This window comes from Acanthopagrus latus, chromosome 1 (genome assembly GCF_904848185.1).
Source record: "Acanthopagrus latus isolate v.2019 chromosome 1, fAcaLat1.1, whole genome shotgun sequence".
NCBI lineage: Eukaryota > Metazoa > Chordata > Actinopteri > Spariformes > Sparidae > Acanthopagrus > Acanthopagrus latus.
The window spans coordinates 7095663-7108979 of NC_051039.1; the positions used below are offsets into that span (position 1 = coordinate 7095663).

The 13317-nt window shown below is 41.6% G+C and overlaps 1 protein-coding gene across 7 annotated transcripts in view; it reads right to left on the bottom strand.

Annotated features, from left to right (window-relative positions):
* LOC119027094 (protein sidekick-1-like) overlaps nt 1–13317 on the bottom strand; it is a 249784-nt gene that overhangs the window by 127740 nt on the left and 108727 nt on the right. For all 7 annotated transcript variants that reach the window (XM_037111970.1, XM_037111980.1, XM_037111996.1 and 4 more), the window contains exon 5: nt 1659–1792. In XM_037111970.1, the coding sequence (XP_036967865.1) occupies nt 1659–1792 (134 nt within the window). The remainder of the gene's footprint in view (nt 1–1658; nt 1793–13317) is intronic.

The window sequence follows — 13317 nt, forward strand, 5'->3', positions numbered from 1 at the left end:
TTCCCCACAGAGAGACAGGGAGAGAGAGAAGGCTGGCTCATGTGGATGGGAGAGAGGGAGCATGCAAGGTGATAGAAAAAAGTGTGTTAGTGTAACTGGATTCTCTACTATTAGTGACAGAGTGACTCATCATGTATGTAGAGCGTCGAGTTTTGGTGAGGATGGCTCAGCGTGAGCAAAAATAACAGAAGTATATTCATCTGTTTCATATTTGAATCACGGATCGATACAAATATGCTTTAAAAGTAGCAAGTAGTAAGACAGTTGGGGTGTAACAATATTGATTCTAATTAGAAAATGTATCAAAAGTAACTTTCAATTTTAACAAATGAAAATCAAAGCATGATTGCTGATTCTCTCTCCTACTTGCAAGCAGGGTCTGAGTGAAAATAACTCTGGGTGAGTGTTAGTCTGCAGCTGCACTTCCAGACTCGTGTCCTGTGTGCACAAAGAAAATAAACTGACTGGTACATCAGAGATGTCGTGCTTATTTTCTTTTTCATAGATGCTTTATTGATTTGTTTGGGAAAAGGATTTACTCTGGATAGATCTGAGAAACCAACTTGGTAACACACTGAATTACTTTACTTTGTTGTTTGCTGTTGAATCCCTACAGGATGGTATTATAATCTTTATTTTTGGTGGATATTGTTTGAACCCTGACCAGCAAAAAGCCATCAAGTCCATCACCGTGACATTAAAATCAAAAGTCAAACCAAAGTGTGGATGTGAGACCCCTATCACATAGCGAGAAACAGAAATGTTTAGCGCAAAGCATAGATATCAAACACTATGATGCATCAAGATCCTTAGATATTTGCATCATAGGCCTCTGAATGGAAACCAAATCAAAAGAAAAGGTTAAAAGATCACAGCTCTCACTTGTAACACCACTTAACATCGCTCTAAGATCATGACTACAAAGTGTTATTTTTGCAGTTCAACATCTGAGAGGTAAGTCTTCTCTGATGCTGTGTCACATCAATTTGAGTTGCTGGAATCTCCCAGTTTAACCGTCATTCATACGAGTTCAATAACTTAAGCTTCTCAATGTAATGAGTCGGGACCTCCAGTATCTCCATGGTGTGGCTTACAAAAAAATAATGAGCGCAAAATTAAGCTGGCTACATCTGTTTTTCTAATGCACCAGATACGTATTTAATCAACATTTCATATCCTCTGCCGCTCATCTCATTTTCAGGTTTTATCTACGGGCTGTCAACAGCAATTAGGATGCCACTCAAACTGCCTTCTGCCTTCTCAGCTCAACAAATCGAGCAGATTTCAATTAAATCTCTAGGTTTTGGTTATATTTTTAGTAAACTGGATTCGTTTAACACAGAGCTGAATCGAGCTTCCCAAGATTCTAAAAAAGGTGAAAGAAAATCTAATAATGAGGAAGTTGCGGTTTCGCAGAGAGTCTGCGAATCTTATTATCCACAATCAATCAGATTTGATTACGGAGTGAATTCTGCTTCTTTGTGAGATTTGAATATGCTTCACAGCTTAATTCAATGTAGACTCAACTGATCCTGACTTGCTGGATGAACACCGTGTTAATTAACAGGGCTGTTTGCTCCGAAGCGCTAAGCTTTTTAGAACAAGGGAGCATGATTTATTTATTGTTTTATTTTCTTATTTTTATTTTTTTTTTTTACCTGAGATGCTCAGGTAGATGGCGGGACTCGTCACATTCTCTCCTGTCATCTCGTTCACCGCCTCTACGTGGTAACGTCCTGCGTCCGCTGCAGTGGTTGCCAAGACGACCAACTGATTGTCCAAAGTGATTGCTCTGTGGGGCACAAACGAGACATGCAGACAACAAGGCATTAGGAAACACAATGACAACAACTGAAAGCAAAACATGTCTCCTTCGAGCGTTGCTCCAGCTCAGACAAGAACACTGCTCAAACTAAGACTCTGACAAGGGGAGAGTATTTGGTACATGGATCATTTAGAATTCAGAAGAGGAGGGGGGACATTGAATACAATCATCAGAAAGGAAAGAGGATTCGGAGAGCTTAAATAAATCTCTCCTCCTGTCTCAGATTGATATGAGGCTCTTTTGTGTCTCCTTCATTCTTTTGGCCATTCTTGTTGTTTGCGTATTGTCTTCTGTTCCTCCCTCTCCACACTGATCTATGCTCATTTCCCCACGTACCAGCAGCAATCAATACAGAATACACAAGCACACACAGTCACAGGCATACAAGATCTAACAGTATTCTCACATGAGCACACAGAGATAAGAAACAATCACTTACAAACAGAGTTTGTGTTGCCGTTGCTTTTCAGGGGAGCGTAATAGGAAGAGTTCATTTTTGTAGGGAGACGGTGTGGGAGAGGATTGTGGGAGGGAAATGAGGAGGGTAAGACATATATTCCAAGCACTCAGGTTTTCATGTGTTTGAACTCGTGTGCCTTGGAACAGACGCCGCCAGGCAGGAAGCACAGGCTGATGTTTTTAGTGATGCTACTCGTGTTTTCAGCATGTCAGTGTAGAGAAATCTCCAAACATTCTAACCTGAGAGGTGACACTGAAATAAAGTCAATACGACCAAAGGGAGGATAAAGCATATTACAGTGAGATGACAGTCTTTTACTCTTATAGACTCTGTCTTTTCCCTGTGGCCTCATAACAGTTTGTACGCTGTGTTCAGAATGCAAAGCTGTACAAGATACGCTTGTGATTTAGAGCAACACAACAAGAGTAGATGAGATATGCAATGTGCAACGTCCTGCATCACGTTGTATTTGGAAAAAGAGCACGTGCTATTGAGAACAAAACATCTGCGTGTGTGTGTGAGTGAGTGTTTGCGATGTGTGTATATTTCTACGAGCATTGTTAAGCAGTGCTACATTGGCAGCAATGGTTCCACCCCAAAACCTGATGGGAACAGTGCCAGTTGGGCATGGATTCATCTCCACTTCAACACAAAACAGCACGTGCCACTTATGCCGTCCTGAATCGATAACCATGTGCACCAACATGTCTGTAATTAATACAGACTAATAACACTAATTATCAACTATTTTCCCGCGACCCTGCAGAGGATTAAGCGGCGTACATAGAATATGTACAGATGATGGATGGATGGATGGATGGATCAACTATTTTATGATATGAGATTTAGCATCATGGTAGCCTATCCTACACTTAGGTGTATGCATGCAGGCACAATGCATGAGTTCAACTAATGTGACCTACCAGCATAAAAGATGACTGCGTTGATGTGCAGTCACACAATATTATTACTTGTATTATTATTTTTTGATGATAATCGACATTGCTTATTTAACAACATTAAACATACAGAACAAGGTTACAAATTATGCATTTACAAGGGAAAGGAGAGAAAAGATGAACAGAGACACCGACTGTTGGTTTCAAGTCAACACCACACAAACCAGTTGAAGAACTTTTGTTTCACGGCCATGACAGTAAAACATTGCGATTATTGCGCCTAAACAGAAAATATGAACGATGCAATATAACAATTACAAGACAGTTAGAAATAAAATATCAACACCCATTTACAAGAAATGAAATTTAACTCATTTGACCTGCTGTAGCCAAGCCTGAACTAAAACCTTCCTCCTGGTCCACATGGATTTAAAATGGGTGATCGTTTGAGCTTAATTAAACACATCAAGGGAGATTGCTGCAGGCGACTGTCATTAGGTTTTGCATCTTCGCCTCAGACAGACACGTTCTCATGTTGTAATTTTGTTCTGAAGGCCGAACTCGCACTCTTCTGCCACACTGAGGACCGTAATTACCAGCGCCACTTCAGCCAGAGTTCGGAAGCCAGGGAACATTTCTCCCAGGAGAGAAATCAGAGGTCGCAAAGACTCTCTGAAGGTGGGATCTCCTGCTTCCGCAAGCACTTGTTTCATCAGGAGGAAATCCTGCTGGCTCCTAACATGTGGTTATTGACACAGTTGCATGTTGATTACTTAACATTACAGCAGATGTCAACATGTTGGGAGGCCTTCACATTTTTCCGTCACAGTTGAATTAAGTCGATGATGAAGCGACCCCTGTCCACGAACGTGAGAACATGAGAGTCATTTACTGATTATTCGGAGACCAAGTACATGGACGTGTTTGTGTGTGACACAAATTGAGACAGGAACTACTGATTGAACTACTGTTGATCGAGGAGAGAAGAGCAGAGAAACTGCCTGACACACACTCCCACAGACACACTCTCACATACAGACGAATACCTCAGGTCTAATTTTATTCAGTGTGATTTCCCAGGAGAACATCCACAAGAGCCAGAGCCTCAACCCCAACACTGACATGCTATTTGTGTGTGTGTACGTCTATGTGTGCATGCTGCTTTGAGTGTGCATGCCTGTGTGTGTGTGCATTGAACTGCATCTCTCTGCCTGAAATAGAAGCTCTGACAAAACCTTTCTCCTGTTCTCTCTTACTTATTCCACAGAAAGATAGATTCTGCATCCTCGCCTGGGTCTACAATGCAATTTATAGCTGTTAAGCTCATTAACTGCACTGACCAGCTCATTTCATCACATCTGTTTTACTCAGCACATGCTGATTAATAGACAGCGAAGGCATGCCTCTACTTGCCTATAGAGTCTGAGGGAGGAGAGAGCCTCGGAGGTTCAAAGTTATTAGCGTTCAAAGTCAAAAGAGCTCTGTGGGCGGGTCTAAGAATGCAGTCGGACCAATTAAGATTGCAAATTAACATCTGAACGTTTGCTGAGCTAAAAGTATTTGTTCGTGCATTTTTTTCCCCCCTCATTTGCATTTCCAATTTATATGTACTATTTACATGTGAAATTACTTGTGATGACAGCGGCTGATGGCTGCAGCGATTCCCTTCACGCTTTCATTCGTTCCAAATTGGGAGGTCTCAGGCTTCATTTCCCATAAAATCTTCACACGGAACTTTCATATCGAGGAAGCAACACAGAGGGGAAGGAATAAAATTAGCCAATAGGAAGTCAGTCGAGCAGGCAGAGACGACGGGACCTCAAATCATGTGAGATTCCCTTCAAAAAATAATATAATGTCCCTATTTGTTCTGAGTAGCTGGAGGGTGGTTAAAGAATCTCATCCTAAGAGTTACAACATAGTCCAACACACATCAGGCATGCGAACAGGCGTGCACATGAGCTGTTTACATGCGTTGTTTCATTCTGACTGGATCGCAATATTCTAGATTTAATACAGAATAATTCAACATACCACTGTCTGCTCTCTTTCTGTTCTACATTTAATTAAACTGCACAAAATTGTTCTGGCTTTTAATTAAAGACAAACTCAATTGGAAATCTGTGCATGACTCTGCATGCTTGTGTGTGTGTGTGTGTGTGTGTGTGTGTGTGTGTGTGTGTGTGTGTGTGTGTGTGTGTGTGTGTGTGTGTGTGTGTGACAGTTTATCCTCAGGCATAATAGGGAAATTAAAATACAGTAATAAACTACATCCTATTCCCTTCCCCTCCTGCATTCCTCCCAATATCCCTCAACCCCTTCAAATAATAAAAAACAGCCGCTCTTGACTCTTTCTCTTAAAGTCCATTTTCTCACTCAGATTACAATCTGCACATTTTCTTTCTTGGTTTCATCCAATTTTCTTTGCATTATGCTTTCGCTAGCTGTCTCTCCACCACGCTCCTCTAGCCCGGGAACACCACACTACTGCGCTGTCCTGCCTCACCTCCCCTCTCCTCCCCCTGACTCTTTTGAACCAAAGCACCAAGCCAGATTGGTCTTTCATTAAGTATCTGGCCCCAAGACTCATTTAATAAACACTCATGGGTGTCCACACTGCAAGACAGGCTGAAAAACACATGCACACACACACGCACATACAGACACACACACTACTGTGCCAAGAGATAATTAGCACACACATGTCGCAGGCCAGAGAATGAGTGAGCGACTCATCAAGTTTGGTTTTTTTTTATATTTAAGTGCGCCTGAGAGCGTGTACGTGAGTGTGCGCGTTGGGTCTGACTGAGCCTTCCTGCCAGCAGAGCCCACCTCGGCCTCCGTCTGCCCTCCCTCTCTATCTCCGATAGGCAGCGAGCCACATTCTTAAACCACAGTGCGTCTGACACACTGAGGCTCGGGGTGGAGGAGTGTGGCGGCAGGGCAGAAGGAGGGATACTCCACTGTAAACCGAGTCCAGACAGCAGGCTTTTTTGGCAGCTTCAGCCCCAAAGCAAGTGCCTGCCAGACGCCCACACATTACACTGCATACATACACACACCTTCTCACACAGTCGGGAGCTTTCACTGTTCCTTGCAGCCGTTAAAGCGGATGTTTGCTTTGGTGATGAATTCAGTGGACACATGAATATGTTCTCTGTTGGGCTGATTGATGGCTAACGCACACATGTTTATACCCACTGAATGCAACTTTATGTGCGTGTCTGTGCACCTTTAACTTTCTGTTATTACAAACTTTACACAGGGTAGAGGTATTCAAATTTTTTTTAAGCCTTCCTGCTTTCAAAATTGCCTGTCAGAGTGAGTTGTGGCATGGTGTCCTCCATCCCAAAGTAATTGGTAACTATAAAACGCAGCTGCAGAGAGTACATTGTTTTGAATGCGGACATGAGGAGGAATGCTTCTGTACCATATTCATCAACATTGGCTCTGATAGCTTTATTTTTTTTGGCTGGCATTTTTGTCTTTATCTGCACAACTGCAAAACAAAAGCTGACACAGAAAACTCGCAGTGAAGCTACTGTATAAGGCTTACCATAACAAGTCATGTTTATGAAGCTTGGGTTGTTTTTTATTTTCAATTATATAAAGTTCATCTATTTAATGTGGAGGGAGATTCGAAAACGAACAATGCAAACTTTTTCTTCCAACTTCACTGGACACAATGAGGACAAATGCGCGAGTCAACCATCAAGAATTATGACTGAAGTGCTGAGATAGTTTGATTTGCTTGATTTAATTGGCCTGAATCCACAGTGACTCAGTGTGAACACAAAGTTGTAAGTAGAGTATTTTTAATGGTTCCAAAGGATGCACTCTTAACAGACAGTTCTTGTTGTGATGCTTTGGGATAAATTGTGCCGAAGCAGAAGCTGGAAGTCTGAGCTGATATAAGGACTGAGTACGCTACTATAATACAACAGTACAGAGAGAGGTACAACAGAGGAACGATCCCGGTGGTGAACAGAGGGGAAAAAAAGACATGAAGAGAACTTCATTTTGCTGAATTCCAGCAATAGTTTCACATAGTTTGGGAAAATATGATAGATCTGTTTTTGTAATGGGATTAAAAAGTCTAACTGAGTTAAGACTGAGAACTGGACCACTGCCAGCAGCTCTTGACATTCTGCTGCCAGTAGCGTGACAGTGACTGCTTTAGTGATTTTCATGCATAGTTTAAATTAAGCTATTGTTAACACAGCCTGGGGGTGATGATTTGTTTTACAGTGTATTTGCTGAACATTCTTTAATCCTCTTGCTCAGTCAAAACGCAATGCCTCGAACATTATCTTTAAAAAAGACATTTGTTTAAGTTTCTGATTGCTACGAATGTGAGGCAAAGTCCTACAAGCTAAATAAAGATTTAAAGTTTTTCAAACAATGACATTTTTGCAGCTTTAACACTGAGGTCTCTTCTGTGGAGTGTTATTTTCTTTTTCCCCCCTAACCCTGATTCTAAAGAGGAAAGATGAAGAAGAACCATGCAGATACATCCTTTAAACAATCATGTGTCTCACAAAGTGCTGAACCTCGTCCCATCCTTGGCGAATAATATCATTATTGACCAATTATCAAACCTGTTCAAAATACTGCAAGCCAGACTAAAAGAAACTAAAGTGAAAACATAAAATGAACATATACAAGTAATTTGAGTGGTCATGAATCAAGTCAAGTCCCATTTTTTAACCTCAAAGTTGAGTCTGAAGTCATTTAATCAAGTTGAAACTCATCAAAATAGTGTCTTGAGTCCACATCTCTGCTGTAAGGCAACGATGTTATTAACTGACAGCTCAACAACAATCAGTGACTGATTCTGGTGTGAAAAAAGAGGGAGCCCCGTCAACAAAATTGAGATTGAATGATTAAAACCTGCTGTTATTTTGAAATTGATTGACAGATCTTTTGAAATACAGCTTAATAATAGTCATCTTCTAAGTCATTAATGTTTTCTGACACTGTCAACGTGTGTTCACATGAGTAATGTTTGCACACACAGCAGTAAAACTGGCCTACAGTTTCAAAAATGACCAGTTGTGAAACAGAAAAATGCAAACGCATCTCCAGCTCTTCAGCTCTTTAATAATGCACCAAATGTTGACATATCTAAAATGAATGTGGTAAAAAAAAAAAAGAAAAAGACGGGGTCTCAGACTGCACTTAGTGGCATTTTAGTTGCTGCACAGGTATAGCAGTGTCCCTTCACTGAACTGTCACTGGCATTCCTACTGCAAAAACCATTAAGTGCGCTTAAGGACTTGTTCCAACTTGTTCTAAATAAATCCCTAAAACACTTAAAATATAAAATGTCTGCCACCCTTTTATCTTGTAATCAGCAAGAGAGGGAAACAAAACAAAACATTCACACACAAAAAAAAACTCTGCCATCTCTACAATAAGCCTGTTGGAGATGAACCAAATGAGAAGAAATAATGGAAGCAGGCTGCTGATGCATTAAAAATGTGCATCAACTATTTAGAAGGTCTGGATTGTGTCTATTGCAATCTAAATCAAGGCCAGAACATTTTGGACTACATTAAAATAATAAAAGGGAAACATTCAAGTTATTAAGGGCACCCACTGGGCACACCCAGAGTCCTCCAGTCAGAGTGACATGCACACAGGTTACACCCTGCATGGCCAAAGACGTGGAAAGTATATGGACTCTTGAATATTACATGCACATGTAATTACTGAGACAATTCAGCTGAATGTATGATTAGTGAGTAAAGAGAAAATTAATGTGTAACTACTTGATTATTTAATGATTTCGTCTCTTTTTCAAGCAGTCTCCAGCTTCTCAGTTAGGAGGATGTGCTACTTTTCTGTGTTTATAATTGTAAACTGAAGCCACAGAGCCTTTAGGTCCTGGACTGTCAGAGAAAAAAGAAAACCAATACTTGTTTTTTGTTTGCTTATTCTGTGATATTTTGTAATCAAGATGATTAACTCATTACTTCAAAAATCAGTAGACTACTCGATAATGAAATCATCATTAGATTACTTATCTCATTCCATATCTGCTACGAAGCCTCCACCTTTCTGGGCGGCTTTTGTATCAGATTCAGGACCCTGGCTGCAGGGAATCGGGTGAGGTCGAGCATTGACGCTGATGCGGCCTGGCTTACAGATGGCGTTCCAGTTCATCCTGTAGGTGTTTGATGGGGTTGAGGTCAGGGCTCTATGAAGGCCAGTTGTTCCTCATTAGGTTTGGAAAACCTTTTCCCGGAGGACCTCACTTTGTGTAAGGAGCCATTGTCACCACAAAGAAAATGGTTTTGCATGATTTGTTGTCACAAAGTTGGAAGCACAGTGTTCTCTAAAATGTCAGCATTAACAGTGAGCAGCAACAATCACAATAACAGTCCAGGTTTCCCTTATGGATTACAGTGGAGGCGCTCAGACTCGCCTTAAAAAAAGTGCCATTTCTGTAACTGGAGTGGGAGTGTGTTTGTGTGTGAATGGGTGAATGAGAGGTGAAACTGTAAAGGATAAAAAAGCATTGTGCAAGTTCAGTCCATTTACAAAATGATTACGCTTACACTCAATATATTAAGCTACACATAATAAAGCGAGCATAGGCACTAGTTCACAAACCAAAGGCTGAATGTTTAATGTTTAATCCATCACCTAGTAAACAGACTTACCAGGCGACAGAGATGCTGTCAGGATGTGTCTGATTTAGGTCAGCAGGTGATTCACCGATTGATTACATTGTATGTTTGCTGTCTTAATAATCAGAGACGCATGCTGCAACTTCTGGAACAAAATTGAAACTTTTAAGTTCTGACATCTAAAGTCATTGTCATTGCACCATTGCACTGCTGGTCTTCACAATCATAGTGTCTGACCAAAAACCATAAACTACATGCATCTGTGGTTTGCTTGAAGTCAACTGTTGGCCAACATCAAAGTAACATTGCGAAAGTTCAATGCAATACTGCAATATCAAAAAGGACTTTTGAAATGCAGGACTTAGCAAGTATCAGGATGTTTTTGACCAAGTACCTCAACACTGATGACAGACTGATGAAAAGATTATAGTCTCATATCATGGTGATGATATACAGTAATATCAATACGATGCCCAGCCCTAAATCACACTAAGACCAATAAGTCCTTCACATGAACAGCAGTCAGTCCTCTAATCCTGCAGACCAACTATGAAGACATTGTGCTTTTTATAGAGTAAAACCCAACTAGTCTCTTGTGTCAAAATTATATTTCAATTCCTGTCCACACCTGATTAATTGCTCACAACCAGATTTAAGGTTATTATCTGTTAATGGTGATCTGCATGGTGAATCTTGATGATCTTTCCACTCAGAGAATTACAACCTGCATATGTGACTGCACATGAGACCAATAAAGTGAGGGAGGAAGACAGAAAAAAAGAAAGATGGGAGAGGTTACAACAGTAATGAACACTAATGTGTTTGTGAGAGATTTTAACAGCCCCTTCACTGACTCAGAAAACATTTCCCTACCTTCTGCCCTCCACACTCGGCAGCTCTGTGACTTGTAATTAACGCAGTGCCTAAATCACAGGCTTGCTTCCTCAATCACCTTTACAGTTCCTTCAAACGGTCAAACGGACACAGAAAGGGACACTTTTCTGTGGTCGCTCACCGGCTTGGCCCGTCGCCACCGCCAATAAGTCCTCCATAAAGCACACGCGCAGGCAGAGGCAGTGCGTGCCCGCGCACACATAGTCGAGTATCCTTGTGCACACACAGCCTTGGGCCTGCAGTATGAAAGTAATTGGTGTGTGCGTATATGCGAGAGAGGGAGAGAGAGAGAAAGTGAGAGCGAGAGAGTAAGAGTTAGAGAGGGCCGCGAGACAGACTGCGTTTGTTTAATGTCCCCTGGCATGGCCAGAGGGACAGGCAGAGAGAAGTGGAAAGGCAACGGCTGAGGGAAGGAAAGGAAAGCGGGGCAAGGGTGAGGTGGAGGCAGGAAGAGAGGAGAGGAGAGAGGGATGAGGCTGGATGCTGAGTAAACAGAGGAGGGAGACTTTTCTCTCCGCTCGCTGTTTGTTCAGCAGCAGGAGCTCCATGACTCGCTTCCTTTCTGTCACCGCTGCAAGTCTGTCTGTCTCTCTGTCAGCCACGTGCGCATACGGGCGGTTTCTCACATGGATGCTCACCGAAAAACATGCGCCTCTCCTGGTAGAAATATCTCTCTTAACAGGTCATACAGTAAATCTACAGTACAAGACCACATTGGTTTAACAAGGAGGCTGGATGGATGGTAACAACTCCCTTTGTGTGACTGTGTGTGTGCGTGCAGCTGAGTGACTGTTGTAGTCCCATTAGGTGGATGGATCTCTAGACGAATGGCTATTATCCTAATTAGCAGTAATTATGTCTGCTTCCAATTAACCACACAACTGGCGGTGACTTCTCTCGCTGTCTTTCCGTCTCACACTCTCTCTCTCTCTCTCCCTCTCTGCGTCTTTCTCTCAGCCGGAGAAACACACCTTCCTCTCAAACACTGTCTCTCCCAGCTGCTCAGCTGTAGAGACCAGCTGAACAGAGAGCCCATAATCTTCACACTTGAAAATAAGCTGTCATTTTCTAATTCTGGTTCCTGTTTGAACCTCAAATAAAGAGCGCGACTCCAGACCCTGTGATTTATATTCTGCTTATACAACCAGGAAGCTCTCTCTGTGAATCTGTCTGCAGACAGGAGTGCAGGAGCATTTTCGAAGCCCTTTCATGGTTTGTTGTAGCTTTCAGACAGTCATTGTCAAATGTTCAAGGTTACATGGCGGGATAAATGTTGGAGCATGTGACTTCAGCTGAGGCCTTAAACTTGCCTGGACTAACTTCAAGTCTATGCTTCGTACATCATGACATTGTACATTTTCAGGAATTTCAAATAAGAAACCAATTATGTTACTCATTGATCACTGTGGATTTGCTAATTTGTATCAACAAGGTCAAGCAGTAACATCTCTAAATTGGAGCATTTGTAGCATTTCCCACAGTTGCTGATTACAATGAATCTGTTCGCTGTTGAGTGCAGCCATATGACAAACAACATGTACTGAATACATACACTACAAAATAGAAGTGGACGGAGCTTTGGGGTCTAAAAACTGAGGCCTACCGGTTTGAAGTCCAAAGTATAAATCTCTGTCCGTCTGTATGATTTTCGTGTATCTTGACAACACTTCTTTCGATAACACTTGGCAGGTTTGTTGTTAACAACCAAAGAAAATGGGGTGTCGAATTTGGTGCAATTTGGACACCTGACAATATTCTCGTGTTCATTCAATATTCCTACATTTTGAATAAACAGCAAAAAACCCTCCGTGCAACAGCAGCAGGTGGCTTCGGCTCTTCGGCTTCTTGGCTCTGTAGAATGACGCTGGGCTCACTCATAATCATTCTCACATGATCTTGTGGGGAAGCAGACGTAAACCAAATGAAGATTAGTATTGTGCAACAACTTGCTTTATTAATACGTTGTAAGCAGAAGGTACAATTAGTCTAGATGAGTGAAGTTACAGCGAACACAAGGTTTCTATTCTTCAGAGAGAACAGGAGGTGAGACCTGGAGTTTCTGTCAACAGTAGTATCCTAGCTAACATTAGTTTTTCACAGTTGCATAGGCTCGGCTTGGAAAGATGTAATCATCCATATCTTAGATAGTAAATATCAAACATGTTTGACTTCAGACTGGATCTGTAAACCCCTGACATTACCTGTTAATCTGTGCAGAACAGCATATCTTGAACATTTACTGTACTATCATGAACAGCATGATGTTCATTTTGTAAAGATAATTAGAATAAAATAGACTTAACTGTCTATTTTACTGGAAGCACTTCAGGGCCTGGCTAGCTTGTGAGAGCCACCTCTCCACGCTCCACCCCAGAAAACAAGATGACGGCCACAATGGCGATATCGAGGCATCCACTTCGATAACACAGTTTATGAATAAATAACAGACATTGTGCGTGTGTGTGTGAGAGAGAGAGAGAGAGAGAGAAAGAGAGAGAGACAGAGAGTATAAATATGTACACACTGATAATTTAAAAAAACAAGGTCGCACATTGCTATATGAATGCAGACAAATTATCTCCAGAAGCCGTAAAGGTCAGTGGTAAT